General features: G+C 43.8%; 1 protein-coding gene across 4 annotated transcripts in view; it reads left to right on the forward strand.

Moving 5' to 3' along the window:
• The window catches only part of LOC140527370 (glutathione S-transferase Mu 1-like), a 15,027-nt gene extending 2,001 nt beyond the window's left edge, over positions 1 to 13,026 (forward strand). For 2 of the 4 annotated variants that reach the window (XM_072644261.1, XM_072644262.1), the window contains exons 4-9: positions 121 to 185; positions 1,027 to 1,108; positions 1,266 to 1,366; positions 5,787 to 5,882; positions 7,536 to 7,646; positions 12,807 to 13,026. In XM_072644261.1, the coding sequence (XP_072500362.1) occupies positions 121 to 185; positions 1,027 to 1,108; positions 1,266 to 1,366; positions 5,787 to 5,882; positions 7,536 to 7,646; positions 12,807 to 12,896 (545 nt within the window). In that variant the 3' untranslated portion in view covers positions 12,897 to 13,026. The remainder of the gene's footprint in view (positions 1 to 120; positions 186 to 1,026; positions 1,109 to 1,265; positions 1,367 to 5,786; positions 5,883 to 7,535; positions 7,647 to 12,806) is intronic. The other 2 variants (XM_072644264.1, XM_072644263.1) reach the window with 2 other exon arrangements.
• Positions 13,027 to 13,720: the final 694 nt, after the last annotated feature.

Below are 13,720 nucleotides of genomic sequence, written 5' to 3' on the forward strand. Positions count from 1 at the left end.
TGACCTTATAAGTAGGTGGCATTGACTTACACTATTGGCAGAGGAGGTGGGGGGAGGCTGTTGAGGTTAGAACCATGACAAAGTAGAGTGACTTTCTCAATTTTCTTTTTCTCTCTGCAGGTACTGATTATGAGAAAAATGAATGGGTTAAAGAAAGATACACTCTTGGCCTCGACTTTCCCAATGTATGTTGTTCAAGGGGGTGAGGAATTATTGTGTTTGTGTGTTTATGAGTTTGTGAATGCAAACTGTAGGGACCTCAGGGGGCTAGCATTGGATTCCTCCCTCTGGACCCTTGGCATCTTTGCCAGGATGCTAAAGTTCTTCAGTCTTCTTGGCTCTTCTGTTTACATTAGGAACCATGTTCCAAACCCCTGGCACACACTGATCAGGCACATAAAAGCACAATGGATAGTCCCAGGGCATAGACCTCATGCTCCAGTATCTGCCAATCCCATCTCCTTCCACTAATTGAGAGCTACCTCTCTCCTTTTCTTGCCTTCTTTCTCTCCTAGGAACTTACCTCATTGCAAGAGACTTTCTCGCTAAGTACCCCGACATCCATCTCTTTCCCCTACCTCACTTGGTGATACCCAACCAAGGACCCAAACATTTAAGACAATTCTATGGGCACAGTGTTGATCTTATACTTCATTTACTGCTCACTGTATCTCAGTGATTTTGTATGTTTAGTGTGTGTGTGTGTGTGTGTGTGTGTGTGTGTGTGTGTGTGTGTGTGAGAGAGAGAGAGAGAGAGAGAGAGAGAGAGAGAGAGAGAGAGAGAGAGAGAGAGAGAGAAGGGGAGAGAGGGAGGGAGAATGTGTATGGGAGCATTCTATTGTACCTCACTCCTTATTATATCGAATATGATTTCCTAGAGAGCAAGGTAGATCAGGAGCAGGGGGTATTACTCAAACTAGGGTCCAAAAGTCTCCTAGTTCTGGTGTACCTAGAAGAAAGGCACATGGGACTGGCTCCAGGATGTAAACAGAGAGAAACACCGTTATTTTCTTGTTGATCTTCCAGTTACCCTACCTGATTGATGGGAACACCAAGATCACCCAGAGCAATGCCATCTTACGCTACATTGGACGCAAGCACAAGATGTGTGAGTGGTGTGTGTGCGTGTGTGTGTGTGTGCGTGCGTGTGTGTGTGTGTGTATGTGGTGTGGGGAGATGGGTAGAAGAGTGGTCCAAGACCTCATGGGGGAAGGAAGGAGGAGGCCGGGTGGGGCAGGATGAGCCTGCACTATGCCTGGCTGCAGGTGGAGATACTGAGGAGGAGAAAGTGCGGGTGGACATTTTGGAGAGTCAAGCCATGGATTTCCGAATGCAGCTGGTGAGGGTCTGCCATGACCCAGACTTTGTGAGTAGGATGCTACCTTCTTGGGGAAGCAACCAGTAGTGAGTTCTCTAGGATGGAGGGAGGGACAGAGGGAAGGAATGGAAGGTCTGAGAGAGAGAGAGAGAGAGAGAAAGAGAGAGAGAGAGAGAGAGAGAGAGGAGAGAGAAGTCTCCTCTTACATCAATCAGTGCGGAGCATATGTGTCGGGCGGGGGGAGGTACGCTCAGGCAAGTGGACAACCTACACTTCTTACTGGGAAGCTAGATGTGTAAGACAATGTGTACATGTGTGTCCCCACACTCATGGGCAGGTTACATTACCAGGATACACTTGTCACAAATGCTGTAGAAGCATTGCCTCTCTCTTTCTTTCAGGGCAGAGATGAGGGCCCCCTTCCTGGCCTCCCAGGGAACATTTACCTCCGGATTCCCAATTAATCATTGCATAAATAGTTACTGAGTACCTGTGTTGAGTTTTAACACTGTGTCAGGCACTGTGAGGGACACAGACTAAGAAGATACCATGGGGTAGTAGACAAAGCACAGTCCTAGAGGGAGGAGCCATGCATGTTTGAATTTTGATGCCAACATTTGCTAGTTGTGTGATCTTGGAAATTCACACCCCCTCTGAACCCCAGTCTTCTCATTTGTAAAATGGGTATCATCATACCTGCACTACTCCCCTCCCAGTGTTCTTGTGCTTTGTAAATTGTAGAGCACTACAGAAATACAAGCTTTTGCAGGGGTTCTTATCCTGGGACCCATTTGGGGTTTCATGGATAGATTTCAAGGAGCTATGACCTTGATTGGGGAAAAAATAGTTAGTGTTTTCTTCATTCCGTGAATTTCTGACAAAGGATCTGGGGCTTCTTCAAACTGCCAATGGAGTCCAGGACACCAAAAAACAGAAGAAGCCACATGTGGGATGTGGAGTTGGGAAGATAGAGTGGGGAGTGAGGTGGGCTTCAAATGCTCCTCCTGATACGTAATAGCTGGGTGACAATGGCGGAGTCTCTTAAATGTCCTGAGTATTTAGTTATAGACTGATAATAAGTAATAGACTGATGGGGATGTGGGGATTTACCAAGCCAATGAAAGTCCAGGTCCTTGATGTAATGATATATTGCCTGCTTGGTACTATGGTCTAGACCAGCTGTTCTCAAAGCATGGTCTGAGTCTCAGAGACCCTTTCAGGGGATCCTCAAAGTTGAAAGAATTTTCATAACAATACTAAAATGTTTTGATTTCTGATGTGATAAATGTTGAAAGATATAATCCACATGAACAAAAGCTCTTTGGGGAGGGGGAGGTCTTCATTTAAGAATATAAAACTATCAGGGGCAGCTAGGTGGTACAGTGGATAGAGCACCAGCCCTGAAATCAGGAAGACCTAAGTTCAAATCTGACCTCAGACACTACTTGCTACCTGTGAGACCCTGGGTAACTTACTTAACCCTGATTGCCTCCCCCAAAAAAAGAAAGAACAAAAAAGAATGTAAAGGAATCCTGGGACTAAAAATCCTAGGGCTGCTGACTTCTAGTACAAATACTACGGAAGTCTAGATAGAAGATGAATGCAGACTGTAGTCAGTAGTGAAGCTTTCATTAAAGGAAATAGGACTTTTAACTGAACCTTCAAGGACTGGCAGAATTTGGATAGAAGACAGGAAGGAAAGAAAATCCAGGAGTGGAAAACCATATGAAAGGCACAGAATTGAAATGAGTCTGGTGAGGTTGCTTTGTCTGCACAGTAAGAGAACAGTTTAGCCATTAGCAAAGGAGGAATGGCTCGGAGAAGTGGAGAATGAGACTCCATAGGGAGGCAAAGGACAGATTATTCTGGAGGATTTAGAAAGTCAGAGAGAAGCGTTTAGACTCAATGCGAGGAGAGGTAACCGGGAACTATTAAAGGTTTAGAGAGGATTAGTCAGGCTGAGACATGATGGGTGAGTAAGAGGGCAGAAAATATAGAGGAATAAAGACAATTTAGGAGCATGTTACACGACCCTAGGCAGGATGTGATGAGGGCCTTGAACTAAGACTATAGTAGTGAAGGTTAGAAAGGAAGTGGTAGATTTGAGAAACCTTTCTGAGGAATGATCAGTAGGATTTGGGGTTGACTGGATTTGAGCAGTGAAAGAGCAGAGTGGGAAATAAATGAATGCATCAATCAACAAATATTAAGTGCTTACTCTGCTCCAAGAATCAGGGACAAAGAGACAAAAATTATTAATGTGGGTGGGAATCTCTAGCATCGAGGGAAGGCTGCATGTAGGGGAATGAAGAAATTGATCTGATCTTTGAAGAAAGCTAGGGGTTCTAAGGTAGAAATGAGAAGGGAGACAGCTGCGCAAAAGCTAGGAGAGACGGGTAAGGACAGCTACTAGACAGCGTAGCAGGTCTGTCTGTGCTGGAGACAGTTCTAACCTGCTTGGCGAGGGCTGGTTATTAAATTTTCATGTGAGTATTTATACCTCAGGATTCAGCAACTGCCACAAGTCAAGGCTTGATTTATTGTTCTGACTTAAGAGAGTGTTCATGTTGCAGATTAAATTCAAAAAGGAGACATGCCTGTTTTTTTCTTTCTGGAATGCTCAGTTATTAGATGTTTCCAGCACATCCCTGCCCATAGGGCTGCGTAAATGGGACATGGCCCTTTAATATGTATAAAATCATATCAAGCCAGCATAAAACAAATAGCTTTAAGTGTTTGAGAGAAGGGTTGAATAGGAAGACTTTCAGATATCAGTCAGAGATACCAGAATAGTCCAGAAACCTGATCATTGCTTAAAACAAACACCCAGAAAATTCAATAAATATATCTACTGTGAATAGGATTAAAACATTGTTTTCCTCAGCCTTGGTTTTCTGGATGATAAGCCTGGCAATCAGGTCAGAGTTAGGTGGTAAAGGGCTTTAAGGCCAAAGAGAGGACTGTGTATTTAATTCTAGAGGCAATAATGATCCATTGAAGCCTGTTGCACTGTAGTGACACAGTCAGACCCATGCTTTAGGAAAATCAATTTATGTGGATAATGGATTGGAGAGGAGAGAGCCTTGACATAGGGAGATCAGTTAGGAGGCCATAGTTCAGCTAAGAGATGATGAGGGCCCACATTAGGGTGGGGCTGTGAACAGAGAGAGGAGGATAGATGCAAAAAGATGTGAAAATGGAACTGTCAAGTCTTGGCAACTCCCATACATGGGGTGAGGGAGGATGAGTCGAGGATGACTCCAAGGTTATTGATCTGGGTGACCAGAGGGATGATGGTAGCCTCAGCAGAAACAGGGGCACCAAGAAGATTGTCTCTGAGGTCCCTTCCAGAGATTCTGTGAAAATGTGGAACCTGAAGAGAAGCCAGTAGAGGGACTGAATTTGGAGAGGGTAAGGATGATGAGTTGGGTTTTAGACGTTGAGTTAACAGTGACGATGGGCCATTCAAGTGGAAATGACAAGTCAACTGATGGAGATAAGAGCACAGGACTGGAGATAAAGATCCCAGAAGTAAGTGATGGTGGTCATTGAGAAAGTGAAGGTGCTCTCAGGGAGGAAGGCAGGGAGAGAGCAACAGAAGAATAAGGACCTCAGAAGTTCAAGACCAGCCAGCACAAGGTCTCAAATCCACCCTCACTTCTCCCCCTCAATAATCTGTTTCTACATCTAATTTCTCACCCTTTATTCCAGTCTCAAAAGAAAAGGTATGTATAGTTTTTGTTTTTTATTGTGAAGTCAATAGCTCTGCCACTGTCTTAGATTCTATCCATTCCTAATCTCTGAAGGCCTATGTTTACTTCCTCATCACCATCTTCAACCTGTCTCTCTTTTTGTCTCTGTCTCTGTCTTTCTCCATTCTTGCCTGTAGAATGCACAGCCATCCCATGTTTAAAAACGTTCCTCAGATGATCCCACTGTTCCACAGTATGGTGGAAGGAGCACTGGCCCTGGATTCTATGTTCACTGCTCATTCCTACTACCTTTGGGACCTTGGATAAGTTCATCTCACCTGCCCAGGCTCTGCCTAAGGATTATACCTGATGGTTTCTAAGGTTTCCTCTAGATCTGGGATCTTTTTGCTGTCATCTTATTGCTCTATTTCTTGTCACACATCTCATTGAACAACCTCCACATCCTCACACAGCCCTCTCCGTCCCATTCCTAACTCTTACCAGTTTGGTTTCTGCCACCTCCAGCCCACTGAATCTGAGCTCTTGATGTTCACCAGTGACTGCCTGACTGCCACATCCAACGGCCCTTCGTTCTTCTTTATTATCTCTCACCTGATGCTGTTGAGCACCTTTCCCACCCCCACTCGCCATTTTTAATTCTCTTCCCATGGTTCCTGGGATGTCACCTTCTTCTGATTCTCCTCTTACTTCCATCTCACTACTTTCCCTGGTGATTCTTCTCTTCTTCCTCCCAGCCTCTCACTCTTTCTCCACAGGAAAATATGAGACTCATCTACCTACAGCACCTCCCTAAAACTCTACAGCTCTTCTCCCATTTCCTGGGTACAAGGAGGTGGTTTGCTGGAAAGAAGGTTTGTGATGAGCCTTTTTCTGGTGTGTATGTTGGGGGAAATAAGGGAAGAGTGTGGGGTCATGAAGCAATCAATTAAAATCACCAAATATTTATTAAGCATCTATTACTTGAAAAGCACTGGGGAAACACATTTAAAAAAAAACACAGTCCCTGCCCTCAAAGAGCTTGCATTGTACTGTACACAGATCAATCAATTTAAGGGTTTATTAAGCACCTACTCTGTGCAAGGAAGGAACCATGCTAGGTGCTGGGGATGCAAAGACAGAAATCAATAGTTCCTGCCCTTCCTGGATAAGCAGGGAGTGTTGGGAAAGAGGACAGTAAGAGAGAGGCAGACAAAAAGCTATTGGGAAATTGGAGGAGAGAGAACGCTATCAGTGGGAGAGTTCAGGAAAGGGCCTATGGAAGAAATGACCCTTGAGTTCAGCCTTAAAGGAAGAGAAGGATTCTGATAGGCAGAGGTGTGGAGGATGTGCATGAGGGAAGGATGGAGCACAGTTTGGCTGGACAGCTAATAAGGACTCAGGAAATGCCCGCTAGGTTGCATTAAGTCTGCTCTGTGTTAACCATTTGTTGGGGATAAGAAGGGTAGGTAAGAATGGGAATGGGGAGTAGAAATACAAAGTCTTTTCTCTGCCCTTGAGGGCAATCTAGTGCAAAGAGTCTAAAGAGGTAAAGAACAAGAAAAACAGAACGCAATCAAGTACAAAATGAATTATAGGAAAGACTGCAAGCCAGTAAAAACAGTTAAACCCACCTTTACCACATACTAACTAGGTGACCTTGGATAAGTCATTCAACTTCCTGGTGCTCTAGGCAGCTCTCCAAGACTATACACTGCATAGGGGATATTCGCCTATATTGGTAGAGCTAGTTTCTTCCTCTGAAAATCCCCATACCAAAAATAGCAACCAGCATTTTTATAGGTTTGCAAAGAACTTTTTATACTCATTTTATCCTCACAACAACCTCAAGAGACAGGTGCCATTATCATCTCCATTGAACAGATGCCAAGTAATGTGCCCAAGGTCACACAGCTCACAAGTGTTTAAGGCTGGATTTGAATTCAGGTCTTCCTGCCTCCAGGTCCAGCACTCTACCCCTTGAGCCATCTTGCTTCCATAATGAAATACCACATACGGTCCCCTTACCTGTCCCTTGAATGGGAAGGAAGCAAGGGAAGGACATTCCAGGAGAAGATCTTGGCCAGTAGCATAGGATGTCACATACACAGTGTTTACTCAATAAATAGCATTCTCGTGGTTCAGGATCAGTAATAGCAACCTTAGTGAGCATTTATACAACACTCCACAATTTGCAAAGCTCTCAACATTTGTTATTCCACTTAATTTCCCCCCAACAAACTTGGGAGGTGGGTGCTCTTATTATCCCCATTTTACAGATAAAGTAACTGAAGCCGAGTGAGGTTATGTGACTTCCCAAGGGCGAAGGACTGAAACTCATGTTTTCTGGTCTCCAACTGTCTGGTTATTGGGCCATCTAGCTAGCTTTCTAAATCATGCAGGACAGAGGGAAAGGACATAGAGGCAAGAGGGCAGGGAAGGGTGGAAAGGGTGGTACTAGCCCCACAGGTGTTGGCCCAAGTAAAAGCTCCTGGCCCCCTTTCACCTTCTTCCTTTGCTACCCTCAGATGACTTTTGTGGATTTCTCCATGTATGACATTCTTGACCTGAACCGCAAGTTTGTGCCAACATGCATCGACCCTTTCCCAAACCTGCAGGAATTCCTCACTCGATTTGAGGTAATAAATACCTAAACAACCCCTGATTGGGTCTTCCCTCAGGAAGGGGATGGGGGAAGGGGAAGGCAAGGTCTGTATGCAGAACTATAACTAGGAATTCTTGTGCCAGGGTGAAATTCATTTGGGGAAGGGTAGCAGTGCCCAAGATAATGATAGTCTAACATAGAGTAAGGAACTTTCAACCTTGAAGCCATGAGTCAAAGGGCTGCCCTTGACAACCTAGAGGACCACATGTGGCCTCAAAGCTGTAAGTTTCCCAGCTCTGGTCTTACCAGTAGTTTCACCCTGCCAGGGGAGGGGTTGGTCCATCCTACAAAAAGTCTGCCCCTGTAAGGGTTGGGGTGAGAAGGAGGCCCAGGACAGGGGAGAAGGGTACCAGAGTGATGGCATGTGAGTGGTGGTAGCCTCATGTCTGCGGAGGACTGGAAAATGAAACTTGGTCACAGTAACTATTTTTGGAAGGAAGCTTGTTTCCTTCATGGAGGAAATGAATGCTCCTGGAGAGGAAATGTGCTCCCTCCTCTTCCACTAGGAGCTGGCATCCTTGGGCAAAGCCCTAGCTGCCTTACACTAGTTATAACTCCAGGTGGATGTGGAAAGTATGGAGGTGGAATGTCAAGGTAGACTTGACTGGTTAGATGAAGGTACTGAGGAAAAGAGATGAGTCAGAGATGACCCAGGGATGGAAAGATGCATGAAGTGTTTGTTTACTATATGCCAGGCACTGTGCTGAGTGCCCCAGATACAAAGGTGGAAAGCAAGATATCCTTGCCCTCAAGGAACTTGTATTCAAATAGGGAGTCTCTCCATCTCTCTCTCTCTTTCTCTCTCTCTCTCTCTGTGTCTGTCTGTCTGTCTGTCTCTCACCCCTACAGCCCCTCCTCCCCTCCCCTCCCTTCTCCCCTCTTCTCTCCTCTGCTCCCCTCCCCTCTTTATCCTTTCTTTTCCTCTAGGCTTTCAGAGGAAGTTTCGGAGTTGATCCATTGGGCCTACCACTGTGTGGTCTGGTGGGTGAAGACAAACTCAGCTCCTTGGATCTAGCTAGCTGGCCTTAGACCATCCTTCATGTCCCTTCCAGCCTTCCAGAAAGAGACTGAGGCTTGCCTGGGCACCTTGCCACCTGCCCAGCAGCAGCCCTCCTTCCCTTCCCCCCTCGAGAGCATTCATCAGATCAATACTATCATTGCTAATTGAAAGGCTGTGATATATGATCATGGATTTAGAGTTGAAAGGGACCTTGGAGACCGTTAAATCCAAAACTCATTTTGTAGATGAAAAAGCTGAGATTCAGAGAGCTTACATAGTGATTATAGTCCAGGATTACACAACCAGCAAGTATGGGAGGTAAAATTTGAACTCAGGTCTTGCTAACACCAAGTTCAGCCCTTGATACAGTGTTGGACCTAGAGTCAGAAAGACATGAGTTCAAATCCAGCCTCAGAAATTTATTAGCTGTGACCCTGGGCAAGTCACTCAGCCTCTGTTTGCCTCAGTTTGCTCAACAATAAAATGGGGATGTTAAGAACACTTACCTCCTGGCATGGCTGTGGAAATCCAGTGAAATAATATTTGTAAAAAGCCCTTAGCCCAGAACTTGATACCTTGTAGGCACTATAGAAATGTTTATTCCCTTCCCTTTCCCTTATACCACCCTGTCTCTCTTTGTTACCCTTTGTTACCCTCCCTATAATTTCTCAGATCTAAACTCAGATCAAAAAGTAGAAGAAAGAGGGCCTGGCTCATAGTAGATGCTTAATAAGTTGTTTTTCATTCTTTCTTTTATCCAACAAGCAAACATCTATATGCTAGGTGCTGAGGATAGACATACCAAAATTAAGCAGTCCCTGACTTTGAGTTTATATTCTGGAGAAAGGGGGAGAGGGGAGGAGTGAACTACATGTAAACAGAAAAACTAAACACAAAATATATCAAAGTAATTTTCTAGGGTGAGGACAATGACAACTAGATGTGCACATCAGGTTAGATTTCCTGTAAGAAGTGGCCCTTGAACTGAGCTTTGAAGGAAGCTAGACATCCCAAGAAGCAGAAGAGTGAGGAAGGGGGTGCATTCCACATGTTCTAGGAGAGAGCCAGGGCAACACCATGAAGATGGGAGATAGGAGATGGAATGTCATGTGTGAGGGAGAACAAGGCAGCCGGTTTGGCTGGAATGTGAAGTTCAAGAGGCAAAGGAATGGGCAGTAAGCCTGGAAAGGGAGGCTGGAGCCAGGCTGGAGGGGGCTGTAAAGGCCAAAGAAAGGAATGTATATTTTATCTTAGCGGTAAACAATAAGTTGCTGCCTTGAGTGACAAGATCAGAGCTGTGCCTCAGGATATCAATTTGGCAGCTGTGTGGAGAGAGGATGGAAGAAGCAGTCAAACTAGGAGACTGTTACCATAATCTAGATGAGAGGCAATGGGGGCCTCCCAGAATCCCATCATCTCACCATTAGAAGGGAACCTCTGCAGTCATCTAGCAGAGCTGGTCTCCCTTCTACAATATTTCAGCACTTAACACAATTCCAGGAACACAGTAGGCATTTAATGCATGTTTTGGGGGCAGTTAAGTGGTGAAATGGATAGAGTGCTGGACCTAGAGCCAGGAAGATTCATCATCTTGAAGTTTAAATCCTTGCTGTGTGAGCCTGGGCAAGTCACTTAACCCTGTTTGCCTCAGTTTCCTCATCTGTAAAATGAGCTGGAGGAGAAAATGGCAAACCGCTTCAGTATCTTTGCCAAGAAAACCCCAAATGGGGTCACAAAGAGTCAGACACAACTGAAAAAATGACTAAACAGAACCACGCATATTTATTGATTGACTGGTCTTCTCTCCAATCTTCACCTAAGGATCTTCAGGGATGGGGAACTCACTAATTCCTAAGGTTTCCCATTCTACTTTTGGGTAATGCTAATTGTAAGGAATTTTAAAAATGCATTGAAATCTGTCTCTTTTTAGCTTCCATCCACTCCAAACTAGAGTGAAACTAGAGTGAAACTAGAGTGGTTGTGGGGTGAGTGCCGGAAATACTGGGGAGGCACAGGGTTTGGCAACTGTTTGGTTATGTCAGGTAACAGAGGAGACAGTCAAAGGTAACTCTGAGGTTCAGAGTGAATAAAAGCTTCCGGAGGGCAGGGATTGTTTCAATCTTGTCAGAAAGACCTGAATTCAAAAATGACTTCAGACACATAGCAGTTTTATTGACCCTGGGTAAGTCACTGAACTTCCGTTTGCAGCAGTTTCCTCATCCAAAAATGGGGATAATAACAGTACTTACTTCCCAGGGTTGTTGTGAGGATTGTATTAGATGATAATTGTAAAGCACTTAAAATAATACCTGACACATAGTAAACACCGTATAGATGAAGACACCTAGAGGTGGTTGTAGCTTCATAGAAGGGACCCCCAAGGCTGTCTACCCCAATTCCCTCATTGGACAGTTAAGGAAATGGATAGAGCACTGGACCTGGAGTCAGGAAGACATGGTGTTCAGATCTGGCCTCAAACATTTACTAGCTGTGTGACTCTGTGTAAGTCACTTAACAGATATCTGCCTCAGTTTCCTCATCTGTAAAATGCAGATAATCAAGGTTCTTGTGAGGATAAATTAATATTTGTTAAGTGCTTTGCAAACAGTAAAGTAATAATAGCAATTATTAACTAATAATAGAGTATTAATAATAATATTAATAAATATGTAATTGTTATTATATTGAGTGACTTATTCCAGGTCAACAGCTCTAAAGAGTTCAGTTCATTGCTTTTAAGTGCCCAAACAGAACCTCGTACCAACCTAAAACAGCTAATAAACTAATTCATAATAAAATTTATCTAGAGGTTTTAAGGTGACAGAATGCTTTATATACATTATCTCATTTGAGGTTCAAGAAAACTTGGTTACTACAGGTGTTACTCTCCCCATTTTAGAGATGAGAAGACTGAGTCTCAGAGAAGTTAAGTGACTTGTACGCTGTTAGTACATGCCAAAGGTGGGAGCTGCATCCAGGAAATCTCCTGATTTTGGCTCCAGCACCCCCTTCCGCCACTCTAATATTCATATTCATATTAAAGGAATCCATCTTCCCTCTGTTTTGCCTTTTAAGAGGAAGGAGCCCCAAGTAAATACAAAGGAGTTGAATTGCTAATGGTAGCATGTCAGGTGACCATGTGGGAGAGCGATTAGTTGTGAGACTTCTCCGTGTTCCTCAGATCACATCATGAACCTATTAGCTGATGCTGGTTCTGGGTCCTGTTTTCTATCAACCACCAAGATCAAAAGCAGGTACTTTGATGTTGACAGCCTCAGGCCTGGCTCCAAACCCAGATCATTAGCCTGATGACCCTGGGCAAGGTCTAGATGGATCTCAAGTTTCCCCATTTGTAAAATGGAAATAACAACGCTCTCACTAACTTTCTTTTGCACTGCTATTATGAGGGAACAGCTTTATCAGGTTTAAAGTCATTATTAGTTATTATTATTCACATTATTACAAATAAGAATTAAAAAGATAAGTGAATGAAAAAGCATTTATTGGGTACTTACTATGTGCTAAGGATTATTCTTAGTACTAGAGATACAAATATTTTTTGGAATCAAAAAGAGTTTATATTCTAATGGAGAAGACTTCACAGACAATATGTTTAAGGGAGTGGCTAAGGTCTGAACCCATGGGGATCCCTTCCCCATTGACTCTCTAAGACAAGAATTTTTAACCTGAGGTCCACAGACTCAGGGATAAATTTAAGGAAGTATATGTACTTAGATGAAAAAAAAGTGTGTGTGTGTGTATATATGTATATATATATATATATATGTATATGTATATATATATATAATATATACACACATACACAAACACACTGTATGCATGTATTTCACCAGCCACTAACTAAAATTATAATTTTTAAAAATTATAAATTTTTTTTAAAAAAGCATTCTGAGAAGGGGTCCACAGCCTTCACCAGATTGTCAAAGGGACTCTATGACGCCAAAAAAGATGGAGGACTTTGCTGTAAGAGGAGATGGCAAGCCCTAAAGCTAGGATCCAACACTGAGCCCACCAAGCTCATAGTAGGGCTGCTGGTGTCCTGTATTTAGGGGGGAGAGACGAGTAAACAGGACCCTGGGCTCAGGTCTCTTCTTTCTCCTTTCCTTTCCTCAGGGCCTAAGGAAGATTTCCACCTACATGAACTCTCCTCGGTACCTCCCCAATCCAGTATTTTTGAAGATGGCCAAGTGGGGCGCTCAGTAGGACTCAGTAACGTCCAGAGGCTGGAGGAATGACCCTGACTCTGCTGACTCTCAAGAAATCAGAGGGTCCCTGGACTTTCTCCTGACAGCTCCCCAAATCAGACTTCCCCAGTAAAGTGTATTGACCACCACGCTTTCCTTCTTCCTTTCTCTCTCTCCTCAGCAGTTTCCCAGGTTTTTGGGTTCTCTAAAGCTCTGACTCCCCTTTCTTGCCCCTCTCCACTTAACTCTGCCCAGGTCCTTCACTTGCAAAGTCCTGCCAATGACTCCTCCACTGGCTGACCTCTAGTATCAATGACGAATGGAATTCTTGAATTTAGTCTTCCCATACCTCAATCCTCTCAGTGGAGAACCATGGAGGGAAGGCACATGACCTGATATGGAGGCCTACTGGTTAGGTATCCTAATTTCCTGGAGTAGTCAATCAATTAGCCAATCAATCAATCAACAAGTATCTAATAAGCTCCTACTCTGTGCATGGCACTGTGCTAAACTTTAGAGATACAAAGACAAAAGTGAAATGGTCCTGCCCTCAAGGAGCTTACATTCCAACAGGTGAGATAGCACATACAAACATAATTATATTTGGAATAAATACAAGGTAAGCAAATATAAAGTAGTTGGGAGAGGGGGAAGAATCAGAAAAGTCTCCATGTAGAAGGTGGCATTTGGAGCTTGGCCGGGATCATTATGGGAATTTGCTTTTCTTGACTATACATGTTTGTTATAAGGGTTTTTCTTTAGTGCATGTGTGTACTGGGGAGAGGGGAAGTGAGAGGGAAGGAATTGTTCATTGGAAAATACAATAAAATTTAATTTAAAAAA

The sequence above is a fragment of the Notamacropus eugenii genome, chromosome 2 (genome assembly GCF_028372415.1).
Source record: "Notamacropus eugenii isolate mMacEug1 chromosome 2, mMacEug1.pri_v2, whole genome shotgun sequence".
Taxonomy (NCBI): Eukaryota; Metazoa; Chordata; class Mammalia; order Diprotodontia; family Macropodidae; genus Notamacropus; species Notamacropus eugenii.